This window comes from Echinops telfairi, unplaced genomic scaffold, assembly GCF_000313985.2.
Source record: "Echinops telfairi isolate 266 unplaced genomic scaffold, ASM31398v2 ScPeMD7_7420;HRSCAF=8458, whole genome shotgun sequence".
NCBI lineage: Eukaryota > Metazoa > Chordata > Mammalia > Afrosoricida > Tenrecidae > Echinops > Echinops telfairi.
Window position 1 is genome coordinate 30,402,391 of NW_022111320.1, and position 14,309 is coordinate 30,416,699.

The window sequence follows — 14,309 nt, forward strand, 5'->3', positions numbered from 1 at the left end:
CATATTTGTTTGCTTTTTATAGAATTTGTGTTTATAGGAAAACATTAGTTGAGTATATTATAGACAGCTGCTCTGATTCTATGTTTAACGATAAAATTCTAAAAGCAGGTGCAGAATCTGTACATATTTTCTGAGCTAACCAAAATGAAAAAGAATTGATAATTCTGAAGTCTACATTCAAAATTAGTTTAGTAATCATTTCTTATGGTTATGGGGTGATGGATTTTGCCTGTATCACGGGCTGGTCCTGGCCCAGAAGATACTTTTTTTAAAAAAAAAACCAAAACCCTGAAAAAGAAATCAATATATCCAATTGCAGGCTATTATAAAATTGTAAATTTGGAATTCCCTTTTCAGTAATGAAATAATGTGCTAAAATGATACTGTACAACTATTTATTAATTTAAGAGCCATGATATAAAATACTCATGATAAGGCAGGCTTACCCATGAGGCATATGACTCTGAAGGCAATTTAGTGAGCCTTGTATATTTGCCTTGAAAACCAGTGATCTGGCTTGTGGTTTCTTTAGCAGAGAATAAGCATGTCTAGAAAATTGAGAAAGCTTTATGTTGGAATTTCATAGAAAAGACTATTTCTGTTCCACTGAAGAATCAATGTGAGAAAGATATAGTGGATGCTTAATACGTTTTTCATGCATTTGATGATAAGAAAGGTAGCCACTTGTTCCATCTTTTATAAATGGAGTGAAGTTGGTCATACTGTGTGGAATTGGACTTTAACTTAAGTACAAGTTCACCGCTATCTAAATTCATAAGCGATGAATTCAAGTGATAACAGGGGTGAACTCCGGAATTTATTTGGAGGAGCAAAGTCAGCATACATAAATGTGAGCGAGTCAGAAAAGCAGTTGCAAAGGACGTGAATGATAATATTTCCTGTCCTCCTTCCAAATTCCATCAAACACATCCAAAGTACTCTTGAGGGGACTATTCATTTACCAAGGAGTCAGATTGAGAAGGCTCTAACTTATCTCCTGCTCTCAAGCGTTCTTAGCACTTCTGCTTACATTAAACTAGAAAAGCACTACAGCAAAGGCCTCCTTTCCGTCTTGGATTGAGTCAAAGAATAAGAGATTGAAGTCGCTCTATTTCCTTAAATTTCTGAGACAATCATATTGATTGATAATATTAAAATCCTGTCATTTTCCATATATGACTTAAGCCAAAAGAAAAGACACTGTTCTCCATCTTACTGTTCTTAGTCTCTCTCTCTCTCTCTCTCTCTCTCTCAAACTCTCTTCTGTAGATGTGGAATTCAGGGAAGAGAAAGAACTTAACTATGTATTTCACCTGTTTCTTGTAGTGAATAATAATATCATCTAACATAGACTGAGAGGGTACTATATGATGAGCACTAAAGCAAAAGCTTAAATGCTTCTATGTTTCTATTGTCTAGGTTGACCTTCAAGACAACTTTGTGATACAGATATTCTTATAGCCTCAATTTTATAATGAAGTATCTGAGATTTGTAAAGGTTAAGTGACTTCCTTGAGCTCAATGCCTAGTAAGCAGCAGAGCCAGTCTTTAAACTCCAGAGCCTGACTCTATCGTCTACTTTTTAGACCATTATGACAACTTTATTCTTTTCCTAATGAACATAAAAGAAAATGTTTTCTTGGTAGATTATTTGCAAGTAGGTTACAGTTATAGAAATATATTATAATTCCCTTGTCCTCTCTCAATCCAAATGCTACAGAATGTTCAGAAAACAAGCAAAAAAATCACCAAAAATTATTAATTCAATAATACAAAAATCCTGGCAAATTTTATATAAAATACAAAATTTTATATTTAAAGTAAAACTGATATGTTAAATTAGTATAATAGCATTTTATTGAGTTTGGCTATTGTACATACTATTTGACAGTAGTCAAATGACTCGAAAGTATATGTATAGATACATATATATGTGTGTGTATGAATCTATATATTTTACAAATAGATTTGTAGCTAGTTTCACTCCATTACTCTTAGCGCATAACGCTGCCAGATGATCTAGTTATACACTCACATGCTAATGCAAACTACAGTCTAAATTCTAGGAATTCGGATCTTACTAAATCTTAGAAGCAGAACAGTTGCTTAAATAAATGATAATGCAGATGCACTGGTCAAATGATGGTACAAATTCAGTCTAAAAATATCGACAGCTCTACTTATTCTGCTTGGTCTCTAGTCCTCTAAGGGACCATTAAGCAGCAAGTGAAAAACAAATCTTCCAGAATCTGCCATCATCCAACATGTACATTAGAATCTAAATGAGAAAAATTTCCTCATATTGCACATAAAATGTTGGGAAACATTCAATAATTATTAATAGACTTGAAGCTATACATAATCAAATAAATGTAGAAAGAGAAAAAATGTGGACTTTATAATTACACATCTTGGTTCTGATCATTGTCCTGTCACTTAGTAGCTAAGTGACTTTCATCTAGACACATAACTTGAATCTCAGTTTCTTTACATGTCAAATGGTGATGACATATGTCTTCATGGGGGTGTGTGAGACTTGCTTGAAAATAATACATAAAAGGATATTCAATAATCTCTGGTCTATGGTAGGTACTTAATACATTTTTGCTAAAAATATTTTTTCCATGTGTAAATTCATTGTACGATTATGATTCCATGTGGCTGTCATGTGGAAAGCTATGCCACTGGTATTTCACATGCTAGAAAGTGGACAGGTTTCTGTTAATCTTCCAGACTAAAAGAGACTAGAAACTAATGGAGGTTACTTAAATTATTCTCAACAAACTGATGATTCTACCTCTAATGTGGATCAAGGATATATCTAAGCTTTAGACACATTGATGAATCTTGAGTTTGCCTCTATCTAAGAACAATTCATTCTTATGGCATGGCCCTGCTCAATGCTTGCCCACATGAAGTGATCACTGAAGACATGGTGCTACAGCAAAAGGTGGTGAATAAATCAGATGGTGCCCTGCTATCAGAAAGGAGAGCGACGCTATGTCTGGCTCTTAAAGGCTTGTCTTTAAATAATCACTTTTCTAAGTGAGGTGCTATCTAAATCCACATGGAAGAAGCATAAAAGCCTGTGTGATTCACGGATTGTAAATAATATAGTCCAAATCTAAGGGAGAGAATGGTATCAGAGCTGAGATTTGGAATACACCGTCCGCAGAGGCCATGGATGACGGTGGAGACCCAAATTCCATTTGCAGAGTCCCCATGTGAAATAAGCCTCCACTGCACTCCCTCAGACCATTGACTAGGGACGTGGGTATTATTGCCCTCAGACAGAGTACAGTACATCAGAAAGTGGATCACCACAGATATAGTTAAAAAATTTACAATAGTTTTTTCTTCAAAATCATTTCATTGGGAGTTGTGCAATAAACAGTATTGTATAATTGTTATCACAGTTTCAAAACATTACTTTCCTTCTGGAACTCCTTGACATCAGCTTTTTGATAGCCCCCACTCCCCACCAAAACCACTGTACCCCCTGCCCAGCCCATACCCCGGAAGCCCTTATGCTTTCTACTTGCTGTCCTTATAGGTTCATCAATCCTGGGTTTCATACACTGAAAAACAGACAAATATATAGCAAAAATTTAAGAGGGTCACCCCCAGTGACAAAACGCATCTGAGATAAACCCCAATGAACAAACAAAACACATAAAGATACAGAAAGTGTTAAAAACCACATCAGGCCGAGCATGCATCAGAGCTGGGACCAGCTGATAAGGTTTTAACTGTTCAAGCCAGGTTTATCATTTTGGTCTTTCATAGTCATCACTCCAATGCACTCTGGTAACCAATCTCTTCCCCACCCTCTTTTATGGATAGAGGGGAATCACAGGAAGCTAATTGCTTATGTAGATCACACAAATCTACTTTGGTCTCCTACTGTCATCCACAGCTTTCTGAAAACCAGATTCTCACAATTTAGACTCTGGTACTATTTCCTCCTTTGGTTTCATATTATATGATTTACAACCCTTCAGTCACTGATGGTGTACTTCTTCCATGAGGATTTAGTTGACATCTCACTTAGATGGCTGCTTGTTTGGTAATGAGCCTTTAAGGCCCCAGATGCTATTTTATCTGATAGCCAGGCACTATCTAATTTCTTCACCACATTTTACTTTAACACTCATATCTTCTGTGTTTCCTTCCTGAGGGCCATGATGTAAGAACTAATTGTTCTTAATTGGAGCTAGCACTTCATGCTACCCCCAAACCCATTCTTGGGTCTATGTTTATTTATCTGCCTTTGGCTCCCTTTCAAAACCTCCTCGTGAATTTATGGTAGAGATTCTTATCAATCATCCCCTTGGGTCATAACGATCTTCCTTTAACATTGCCTTTGCTTAGCTCCTGGTACTACAGATTCTGCAATCTTATCCTTTGTTTTCCCTTTGAACCCATTTTTAAATTTGTTCTAGTTTCTATAATCCTCTGCTTTCACCTGGACTGGGGTTTTTCTGTGTTTTATTTTGTTGTTGTTGTTGGGGTTTTTGGATGATTTTCTTTATATGAAATCCAGGATAGATAATTTGTAGAGATAGTAACTAGATTGATAGTTTTGTTGGGTTTTTTTGGCTACAACAGAGGAGGGTGGGGTGTGGGTAATGAGCTAATAATGACGGGTACAAAAATGAAGAAAATGTTCTAAAATTGATGGTAGTTGTAATTGCACAACTCTTTGAATATATTTAAATCATTGAATTGTATGGTAAATGAAATATATGTCAATGAAACTCTTAAAAATAAAATCAAATAATGGGGGAAACTGGCTAAATTAATGATACTCTCAATGAATAGTGGTTATGCATTGGGCTGCGAACGACAAGGTCAGCAGTTTGAAACCATGCACCAGCTCTTCAGGAGAAGGAAATGGCATTCTAATCCTGAAAAGATTCCTGATTCCTGAGTCTGCATCATTTTTTCCCTTGTTACAACTATTAATTGAATGCTCACTGGAATCAGATTACTTAGAGATAAGCCTGACAGAAATCAAATTCTCACAGTATTATTAGTCAATTTTAAAACAGATTTTTATTTTTGTGCTGATGGTTATATCTAATTTCTTAGTTATGCCTTTGCCACATAGTTAAGTTTCTGAGATTCCAAAGTCTGCTCTGTGAGTAGCTAGAGGCTTCTCCATCCTTTAGGATGGGTTGAAAATGGGCACAAGAGGAAGCACACTCCTTCTTGCCTTCTGTGGTTGCCAGTAGCAGTGTCTGGGATCACATCCAAAGTGTGAGAGCAGAGAGGTTTCCCATTAAGATGACTGGCTCACAACTGCTCTGCTCTCTATGTGATGTTACTCTGCACTTAAATATTTTTGTGAAAACAGCCTTCCATTCCAGCTGCTTTCAAGTCAAATGAATCAAAGATATCATTTATGCCAAAGAGACCGTTTTTAAAAGCACTTTAAAAAATTCAAATGTCCACAGATTTAATTGAATGTTTTGAATATACAGAGATTGATATGTATATTTCTCACTATAAAATAGAAACCCTCCAGATTGAATCAAAGTTGCCCACATTTCTGGCGTCTATTTTTTATCAGGTTTCTAATGAAAACATTTGCTGATGGAAAGCTTCAACATAATAATATAGATGCAGATGACTGATTTATCTGATTGAACCAAAACTTTAAAAATATGTCCAGCTCACCTATTCACAACCTGAAAACCCATCTATTTGTTAATGGTAGCATGGGGTTTAGAGTTTAAAAGGAGTCAAAAAATACTGAAGGAGTTAGTAATAAAATATTCTGTATAAAATTTGAAAAGCTAGTTGAATTCCATAATTAATTTTCCCTGTGAGCTAGGACTACAACTTCTCAAGAGAATTAGAAAATTGCCAAGTGATAACATTAAAAAAAATATTTCAAAAGGCAATTATGTAAAGTGTTCAGTTGATTTATGGTATGTTGCCACTGGAAAAATAAAGTTTAAACTCCCATAGCTCTCTTTATATCTATACTATCTCTAAAAGAAAATGATTTTAAAAGTCCAAATATCTGAATCTAAACAAACAAAATACAATATTTTGTTTCTAAAACCTAGAAGTAATTGCTTATGTTTAGGAATACAATTTAAAATGGTCATAATTAAAAACAAGCATAAGAAGAATAAATTTTACTGTTAGTATACATACCTTTAATGTAATACTATAGTGCCCAACAAATGTTGCATCTGTCCATGATCTTGTATGGGGCTCACCCAGAAATTCTATATGGTACTTTTCAACATTTCCATCCAGGTCATAGGCCACATATTTCCTTTTAAAAGGATCAGTGCAAAGTATCCCTGGCCAACTTTCAAAAGAAAATATTTTTTAATTATTTTGATGCTTTATAAATTGCATAACATAATATATATGTCAGAATCATATATTAATTTCTTCCTTTGAGTATTAATGACTTTTTCAACAAAGTTTGAACATCCTCATACTTGCCTGTATATTTACAAGTGAAAGTCACTTGATACATGTAATAAATTGCATCTTTGTAGATCCTGAAAACTCTATAGTGATCACAATTTAAGACCCACATAAACTGTAAGAAGAAAGAAGAAGCCAAAGAATGATATCCAGAGTCAATAAGAGACATTGAGGCACTGCTGAAAGGAAAAATGAGAACTGATACATGCCAGGGTTAAATTAACACCAACGAAGCACAATGATTAATTAATAAAATGTAGACCACTGGGTGGGAAAGAGCTGGTCCAACCTGAGGCAGGGCTGTGAAACCAGAAGGTCCTGGTAGCCCAGATTGAAATAACACTATAGGGGAAAACTACTACGGGAAAACCAGAAGTTGACCTCAGCACTACTTGCCCCACCCTGTCCCTTACCTCCATCTGTACCATTGGTATGTGTTCGAATCACTAAAACCCTTCTGCTCTGCAAGTAGATTGTATGCTTATGAAAAGTAAATCTATAGGGATGTGCTCTTTAGTGAAACCAACTGGCAATTCCTTGATATATCTCATTTTGCCCTTTGGGTACTCAATTTCCACATCTGCCCCTTCCTATCATTGTTCCACTCTACATTTCCTGGGTCTTTCTTTTTATATCCTAGCAGAAAGCTCTTGCCATTGACAGCTGATACACAAAAACATAACAGCATTTCCGTATGGAGACAGAGCAGGAAATCAGAGAGTAACCTGAAAATGTTCTGTGCTGTGAGAAAATAATTACTAAGAAATGATTCACATCAGAATTTGCGTTACCAAATTTGAAAGCAAAACTACTTTTACAGGTTCATAATCAACTTTGAAATGCCTGATTATGAATGCAAATAAAAACATATGTAGACCTAGGGAAATTGGAATTTGAAATAATACATTTGGCCCATGATTTAAAAATAACTTGAAGTATCTTTAAAGGAGTAAAAGTTAGGAACTTGACATAATTCTATCATAAGAGTAACAAAGGAGGAAGGTGACGCTACAAAGTTTTGCTGGAAATCAAACAACTACAACAAAACATGGCAAGGGGTGAAATGGAAGAGAACAGAACTATCTTATACTTAGTGAATCACTTTAATGTCTATGATGTCCCTCCTTTGAGGCGCTGTTTATCACATTGAATCTCCAGTCAGCCTGATGAGATGGGCATTTGACATTTCCTAGAAAACTAAACAAATCTCCAAGAGATTATAGAATATCCCTAAGAAGACCATGTCAATAAGAGGTGAAGATATGATTCAAAGAGGTCTTTTTGATGCCAAAGTCCAAATGTTTTCCACTAGATTAGACCATCCTCAAGTTTCAGAGGCAGAAATGGTATCAAATGAAAGGAAATCATAGGGAGGTTGTATCAATTCAGGAAAAAGAACTTCCAAAGAATTTATTAGTCCAGAAGTGAAATATCAAGTAGCAGAACTCTAAAATAAAGTTTCCAAATGCTTCCCCCAGCCCCCACTATCATGATCCGAATTCTACCTTACAAATCTGGTTAGACCAGAGCATGTACACTGGAAACACAGGGAATCCAGGGCGGGTGATCCCTTCAGGACCAGTAGTGTGAGGTACATACTGGGAGGGTGGGGTGGAAAGGGGGAACCAATTACAAGGATCTACACATGACCTCCTCCTTGGGGGATGGACAACAGAAAAGTGGGTAAAGGGAAACAGGGCAAGATATGACAAAATAATTTATAAATTATCAAGGGTTCATGAGGGAGGGGGAACGGGGAGGGAGGGGAAAATTGAGGACCTGATGCCAGTGGCTTAAGTGGAGACCAAATGTTTTGAGAATGATGAGGGCAATGAATGCATAAATGTTCTTTACATGATTGATATATGTATGGATTGTGATAAGAGTTGTATGAGCCCCTAATAAAACGACTTTAAAAATGGTCATTTTGTGTTTACATCGCATAATGTAAATGATCTAAGTCATGGACTTTAATATTCTATTCCTGGTAAAACCACACTACGTGTATCAACTGTGTTTTAAACATTTTAGCAATTATTCAAGATTCTGACTTATTGTTCAGACTAAAGCAGGAATGAGAGGCAGCAAATAAGGTCGGGAAGCTATGACTAAGGAGTGTGCAGTAGAAATCTGACAGAATTTTATAGATAAAGGTCCCAAATATGCAGGTATTGAAGGGTCAGTATAGCCAGGTGGCAGGTTCCACTGCAGTTTGCAGCACTGTGGAGCAGAAAAGGCAATCAGGGCTCCTGAAACCATGGTTCCTCCTTGTGTTGTTGCACAATTTAATGAACACATGCCTTACACATTTGTATTTTTGAAATGTTAAAAATATGTAAGTATGCATGTAAGATAAATAGTGCAATTGATAAGCAGAGAGAATTATACCCAAATATGTTTTGCCTCAGATGGATAATTATTTAGAAACAGGGTCAACTTGACACTTAAACTTTAGAACCTAAAGGAAGCATGCAAATGATGCTGTGAAGAACCTAAAATATAAAAATTTCAAAATCCATACACTTCTTGCATTTGAGGACAATCGATTACTGATCTTACAATACATTATCACTGAGAATTATGTTATAAAACCATAAATATAAAAATGTCCTTATCTCATATATACAGGTTAACAGCACAATGTAAACTAATAAAAGATATTCTACGCTTAGCATTATTAATGTAAAAAATGTATGTCAGGTAGTTGACAAGTCCCAAGATGAATGATGTAGATGTGATACTTCTTAACAAACAGGCACTAGGGATGAAGAGTGTGTGAAATGTGCAGGTTTCCAGGCTGCCCCTTGATGCTGAGCAGAGTCCTATGGTTCTTGGTTCTCTCTAAGGGCAAGGGATGCTGGGAACTGTTCAGGAACAGTTGACCAGGGAAAAAGAACCATAAGAGGTATGAAAAGTTATTCAAACCATCTGGGACCCACAGATGGCAATATTTTAGAACTGGGAGTGAAGATATAACTGGATAATGGAAAAGACTATGTGATTATTATCAAGCTCAAGACAGCAACTTCTCACTGTTATTTAGTGGGTCTCATAAGGCTATAGAATTATGGTATGGGCAAACATTGAAAACATCAAGGATTTCTAGGAGAACAAACAAATTTGCTTCAAAGACATATAGCCAGGGCATTCTTTAGAAGAGAAGATGGTAAGACTGTCTCACACATTTTGTATATGTTATTAAAAGGGACCAGGCCATGAAAAAGGACATCAAATAGATGATCAGTGAAAGTGAGAGAGACTTTCAATGAGATGGATTAATATAGTGGCTGCAACAATAGGCTCAAACATAAAAACAATGGTGACCAGGGCACGCAATCAATCATTCTTTCTGCTGGTCACGAGGAGTCTTGATGGTCACTAAGAACCGACTTGATGGCACCTAACAACATTAAATTGTGCTTAAAACTTGGATTGAGTTCACCTTTTAAACTGACATTGGAAATCAACATTTGTAAATAAAGCCACTCAAAAGAAAAAGACTTCATCAAGAAAATAAGCTGTTAAGAGTACGTGACAGCTGCAGTGGAGACCCACAAGGTACCAGAAACTGAGGCTTAGCAGCTATTTAAAAAGCAACCAGATTTTAATTGCTACAGTTGTTTAAACTTCTGTAAAATATAAGAAGCTCATGCTTAACACTAGGTGATTCAGACCTCGTGGTACTTTCTAAAGAGATTATTATCAAGCAAGTTGACATTATAAATAGTACTTACTATGTCCACTTTCAAACAGTCTGAGGATTTGTAACACTGAAGTCATGAAACAGAAATATTTTGAAGTTATAATATGTGAAATGATTTGTAAGTTTTCTGATAAACCCCAGGATATCTCAATCAGGGCCAAGAATATTTATTTAAATTATTACTCTTTAAATTAGATGCTAATGAAAGAAAAAGACTGTGATTGTGTATTTTACATTATAGAAAATATTAGATGTTGACTTAAAGATGAATCATGAAAAGTATTGTCATGTGTCCAAATAACAGGGCATTTTATCATTTCTCAGGCAGAAGCGAGGAAGTGTCTGACTCCTGGTTGGATTTCTCTGCTAAAAGTGAATTGCCAAACTGCAGGGAAAGCTGAGCAGAGGCGACAGACACAGAAAACTTGATTACTCCCCTCCGTCGGCTGTACCTATGGTCATCTCTGACTTTCTCCGATTGAAGGACGCTGATGTCCATGTCTTGCCCTTACATCGACCTCAATGTGAGTTCCCAAACTGCCAAGCATGATGTACATGTTGCACTCTTGCTTCGTGGTTTGTCACTCTCGTATTGATGGGAAATGCTCTGCAGTCTTAAAGGCAGAGAGCCGAGTAGATGACCTGATGGTGAGGGTTTCAAAGAAGTGTATGGTCCACGTTTGGATTAGTGGGCAGGTGGAAGTAAAACACACAAACAAGGTCAAATGGATATCAACTGTTACAATTTATTGGGATGGGAGGGAATTCTGACAGGACAAGTACCCTAACGGAAAGTGCAAATATGTCATAGACTAATGCTTATATATTTTTATCTAGTGGAAAATATTTTGAACAACTACTAAAGTCAAAGCTTAAGCATAATTCCAATTGTCATGCATTTATAATACAAAACCCCACTCCCATCAAGTTGATTCCAACTCATAGCAACCTTGTAGGACAGAGAACTCCCCTCCCCTACAGGGTTCCCAAAGCTATAAATCTTTAGAGAAGCAAGCTGCCTCATCTTTCTCCCATGTAATAGCTGGTGGGTTTGAACTACCAACCTATAGGTTACCAGTTGAGCACGTAGCCACTGTGCTACAAAGGCTCCTTTGAATAAGATATACATAATTGTTATTTCCCAAGAGTACTTTAGATGTTTAAGAACCACTGATAAGGGGTGTGAATATCCTTGCCCTCAGAATGCATTGAAAAGTGAATTAATGCAGATATAGTTGGGTTAAATTTAATCTCATCATTTGCTTTCCTTTTTGACTCATTTTTATTAATTTGTGCTTTCTTTTGCATTGAGGTTTTTCTATGTTTTATTTTGTTGTTGTTTGTTGGAAGGTTGCATAATTTTCGTTATATGAAATCCAGGATAGTTAAATCTACAGAAGCAGTAACTAGATTAATAACGTCTTAGGGCAAAGTCAGGGGAAGTTAGAAGGAAATAAAGAGTGAAAACATGAAGTAAATGTTCTAAAATTGATCGTGGTGATGACTGTACAACTCTTTTTAACATATTTAAATTATTGAATTGTATAGTATGTGAATTACATGTAATTGAAATGGTTAAAATTTAAAAATGAATAAACATGAGAATAAATTAAATATAAAAAAGAAGAAAGTAAGTTTTGTCACTCAATACAAAGATACACAAATCTTGCATTTGGTCTATACCTATCTGTTCTGTAAGAGTTTCTGAATGGACTAGAAAAAGAAAAACTAAGTTTACAATGTTTAAATAGGCTTAATTATAAAATATTGATCAAATAACATAGTGTTTAGCTACAAAGAGCCCATAAATTAAAAAGAAAAAGTAACATTACATATTTCACTTCGTACAGTAAAATACATTGCCAAGCAGAAATGAGGGCTCTCTGTAGCATAACTGCTTTGGGTATATTTACATGAACATTTTACAGAATTTTCTTATAAGTATGAAAATTACTTTAAAGAAACCATATTTGCATTCTAAAAATTATTGTTCCAACAGTTTAGTAATAAAATGTACCTTTAAGTTTGCAAAGAAAAATAGTGACAATTTTTAGATATAACATATAAATTTATAAATCAAGATTTCTGTTTTCTGCATTAAAAGGTATTATTTGAGGGTTTCTTTTGAGTGTGTGTGTGTGTGTGTGTGTGTGTGTGTGTGTGTGCTTTTATTAAAAGATCATTTTATTGGGGACTCTTACAACTCTAGTTACAATACATACATTGATTGCATCAGGCGTGTTTGTACCTATGTTGCCTTCATTCATTTCTAGACATTTACTTTTTTTTTTTAATCGTTTTATTAGGGGCTCATAGACTCTTATCACAATCCATGCAGGCATCAATTGTGTAAAGCACATTTGTACATTCATTGCCCTCGTCATTCTCAAAACATTTGCTATCCACTTAAGCCCCAGGCATCAGGGCCTCATTTTTTTACCTCCCTCCCCAGTCTCCTCCCTCATGAGCCCTTGATAATTTATAAATTATTTTGTCATATCTTGCCCTGTCAGATGTCGCCCTTCACCCACTTTTCTGTTGTCCGTCCCCCAGTGAGGAGGTCACATATAGATTCTTGTAATCAGTTCCCTCTTTCCAACCCATTCTCCCTCTACCCTCCCAGTATCGTCACTCACACCACTGGTCCTTAAGGGACCATCCGCCCTGGATTCCCTGTGTTTCCAATTCCTATCTGTACCAGTGTACATTCTCTGGTCTAGCCAGACTTGCAAGGTAAAATTCGGATCATGATAGTTGGGGGAGGGGGGGAGGTAGCATTTAGGAACTAGAGGAAAGTTGTATTTTTCATCGTTGCTACATCGCACCTGTCTGGCTCGTCTCCTCCCTGAGACCCCTCTGCAAGGGGATCTCCAGTGGCCTACAAATGGGCTTTGGCTCTCCACTCCTCACTCCCTCCTATTTGAGGGTTTCTTATTTGCATTCTTTTACATATATAATTTTATTGGAGGCTCTTACAGCTCTTACAACATTCCATATATCAATTGTATCAAACATATTTGTACATATGTTGCCATCATTATTTCCAAAACATTTTCTACTTGAGCCCTTGGTATCAGCTCCTCTTTGTCCCTCCTTCCCCCACCCTCCCAACCTCATGTGTCCTTGATGAATTATAAATTATTATTTTCATATCTTACACCATCCACTTCACCCATGTTTCTATTGCTCGTTCTGTGGGGGTCGGGGGAAGGTGGCTTATACATCAATCACTGAAATCGGTTCCCCCGTTCTCCCTCTCCCCATCTTCCTCCTACCCTCATAGTATCACTACTCCCATTACTGTTCCCGAGGGGGTTATCTATCCTGGAATTCATGTGTCGAGAGCTCTTATCTGAAACCCGTGTATATCTGTACTGTCTAGTCAGATTTACAAGGTAGAACCTGGGTCACAATAGTCAGGGGGATGAAGCATTAAAGAATTAGAGGAATGTGTGTTTCATCAGTGCTATACTGTACCTTGGCTGGCTTGTCCCTTCCTTTGACCTTTCTGTAAGGGGATGTTCAACTGTCTACAGATGGGCTCCACAATGACCCCCCTCTTTCCCATCAATATGATTATTTGTTTTGAGGCATCAGAAGTGATGCCTATTAATCAATCCCATTGACACCTCGTGATCACACAGGCTGGTTTGCTTCTTTCATGTGGGCTTTGTTGCTTTCCTGCTCAATGGCTGATTTTTTAACTTCAAGCCGTTAAGACCACAGACTCTCTATCTTTTAATAGCCAGACACCATCAGCTTTCTTCACCACATTTGCTTATGCACCCATTTTGACTTCAGTAATCGTGTCAGGAAAGTGAGCATCACAGAATGCCAGGTTTTTAGAATAAAGTGTTCTTGCATTGAGGGAGGGCTTGAGTAGAGGCCCAATGTCCATTTTGGTACTTAACATATAAATTTATGTACATAGACCTATATTTCTTGTCTTCCGTAGTACTTAACATATAAATATATGTACATAGACCTATATCCCTAATGCTATATATATTAATATTTTTTTAAAAGTCTATATTTATACCTCTGTAAATGGCCTTCACCTTCTAGTTCTTTCCTCTATTTCCTTTTACTTTCCTCCTGCCCCACTATCATGTTCAACCTTCATTTGGCTCTCAGTAATTCCTCTCAGCTACATTGC

At 36.4% G+C, this 14,309-nt stretch overlaps 1 protein-coding gene across 1 annotated transcript in view; it reads right to left on the reverse strand.

The window, feature by feature from the left end:
- The window catches only part of ZCWPW2 (zinc finger CW-type and PWWP domain containing 2), a 149,510-nt gene that overhangs the window by 79,129 nt on the left and 56,072 nt on the right, over positions 1-14,309 (reverse strand). The window contains exon 3 of the mRNA XM_004704036.2: positions 6,166-6,325. Coding sequence (XP_004704093.2) covers positions 6,166-6,325 — 160 coding nt within the window. The remainder of the gene's footprint in view (positions 1-6,165; positions 6,326-14,309) is intronic.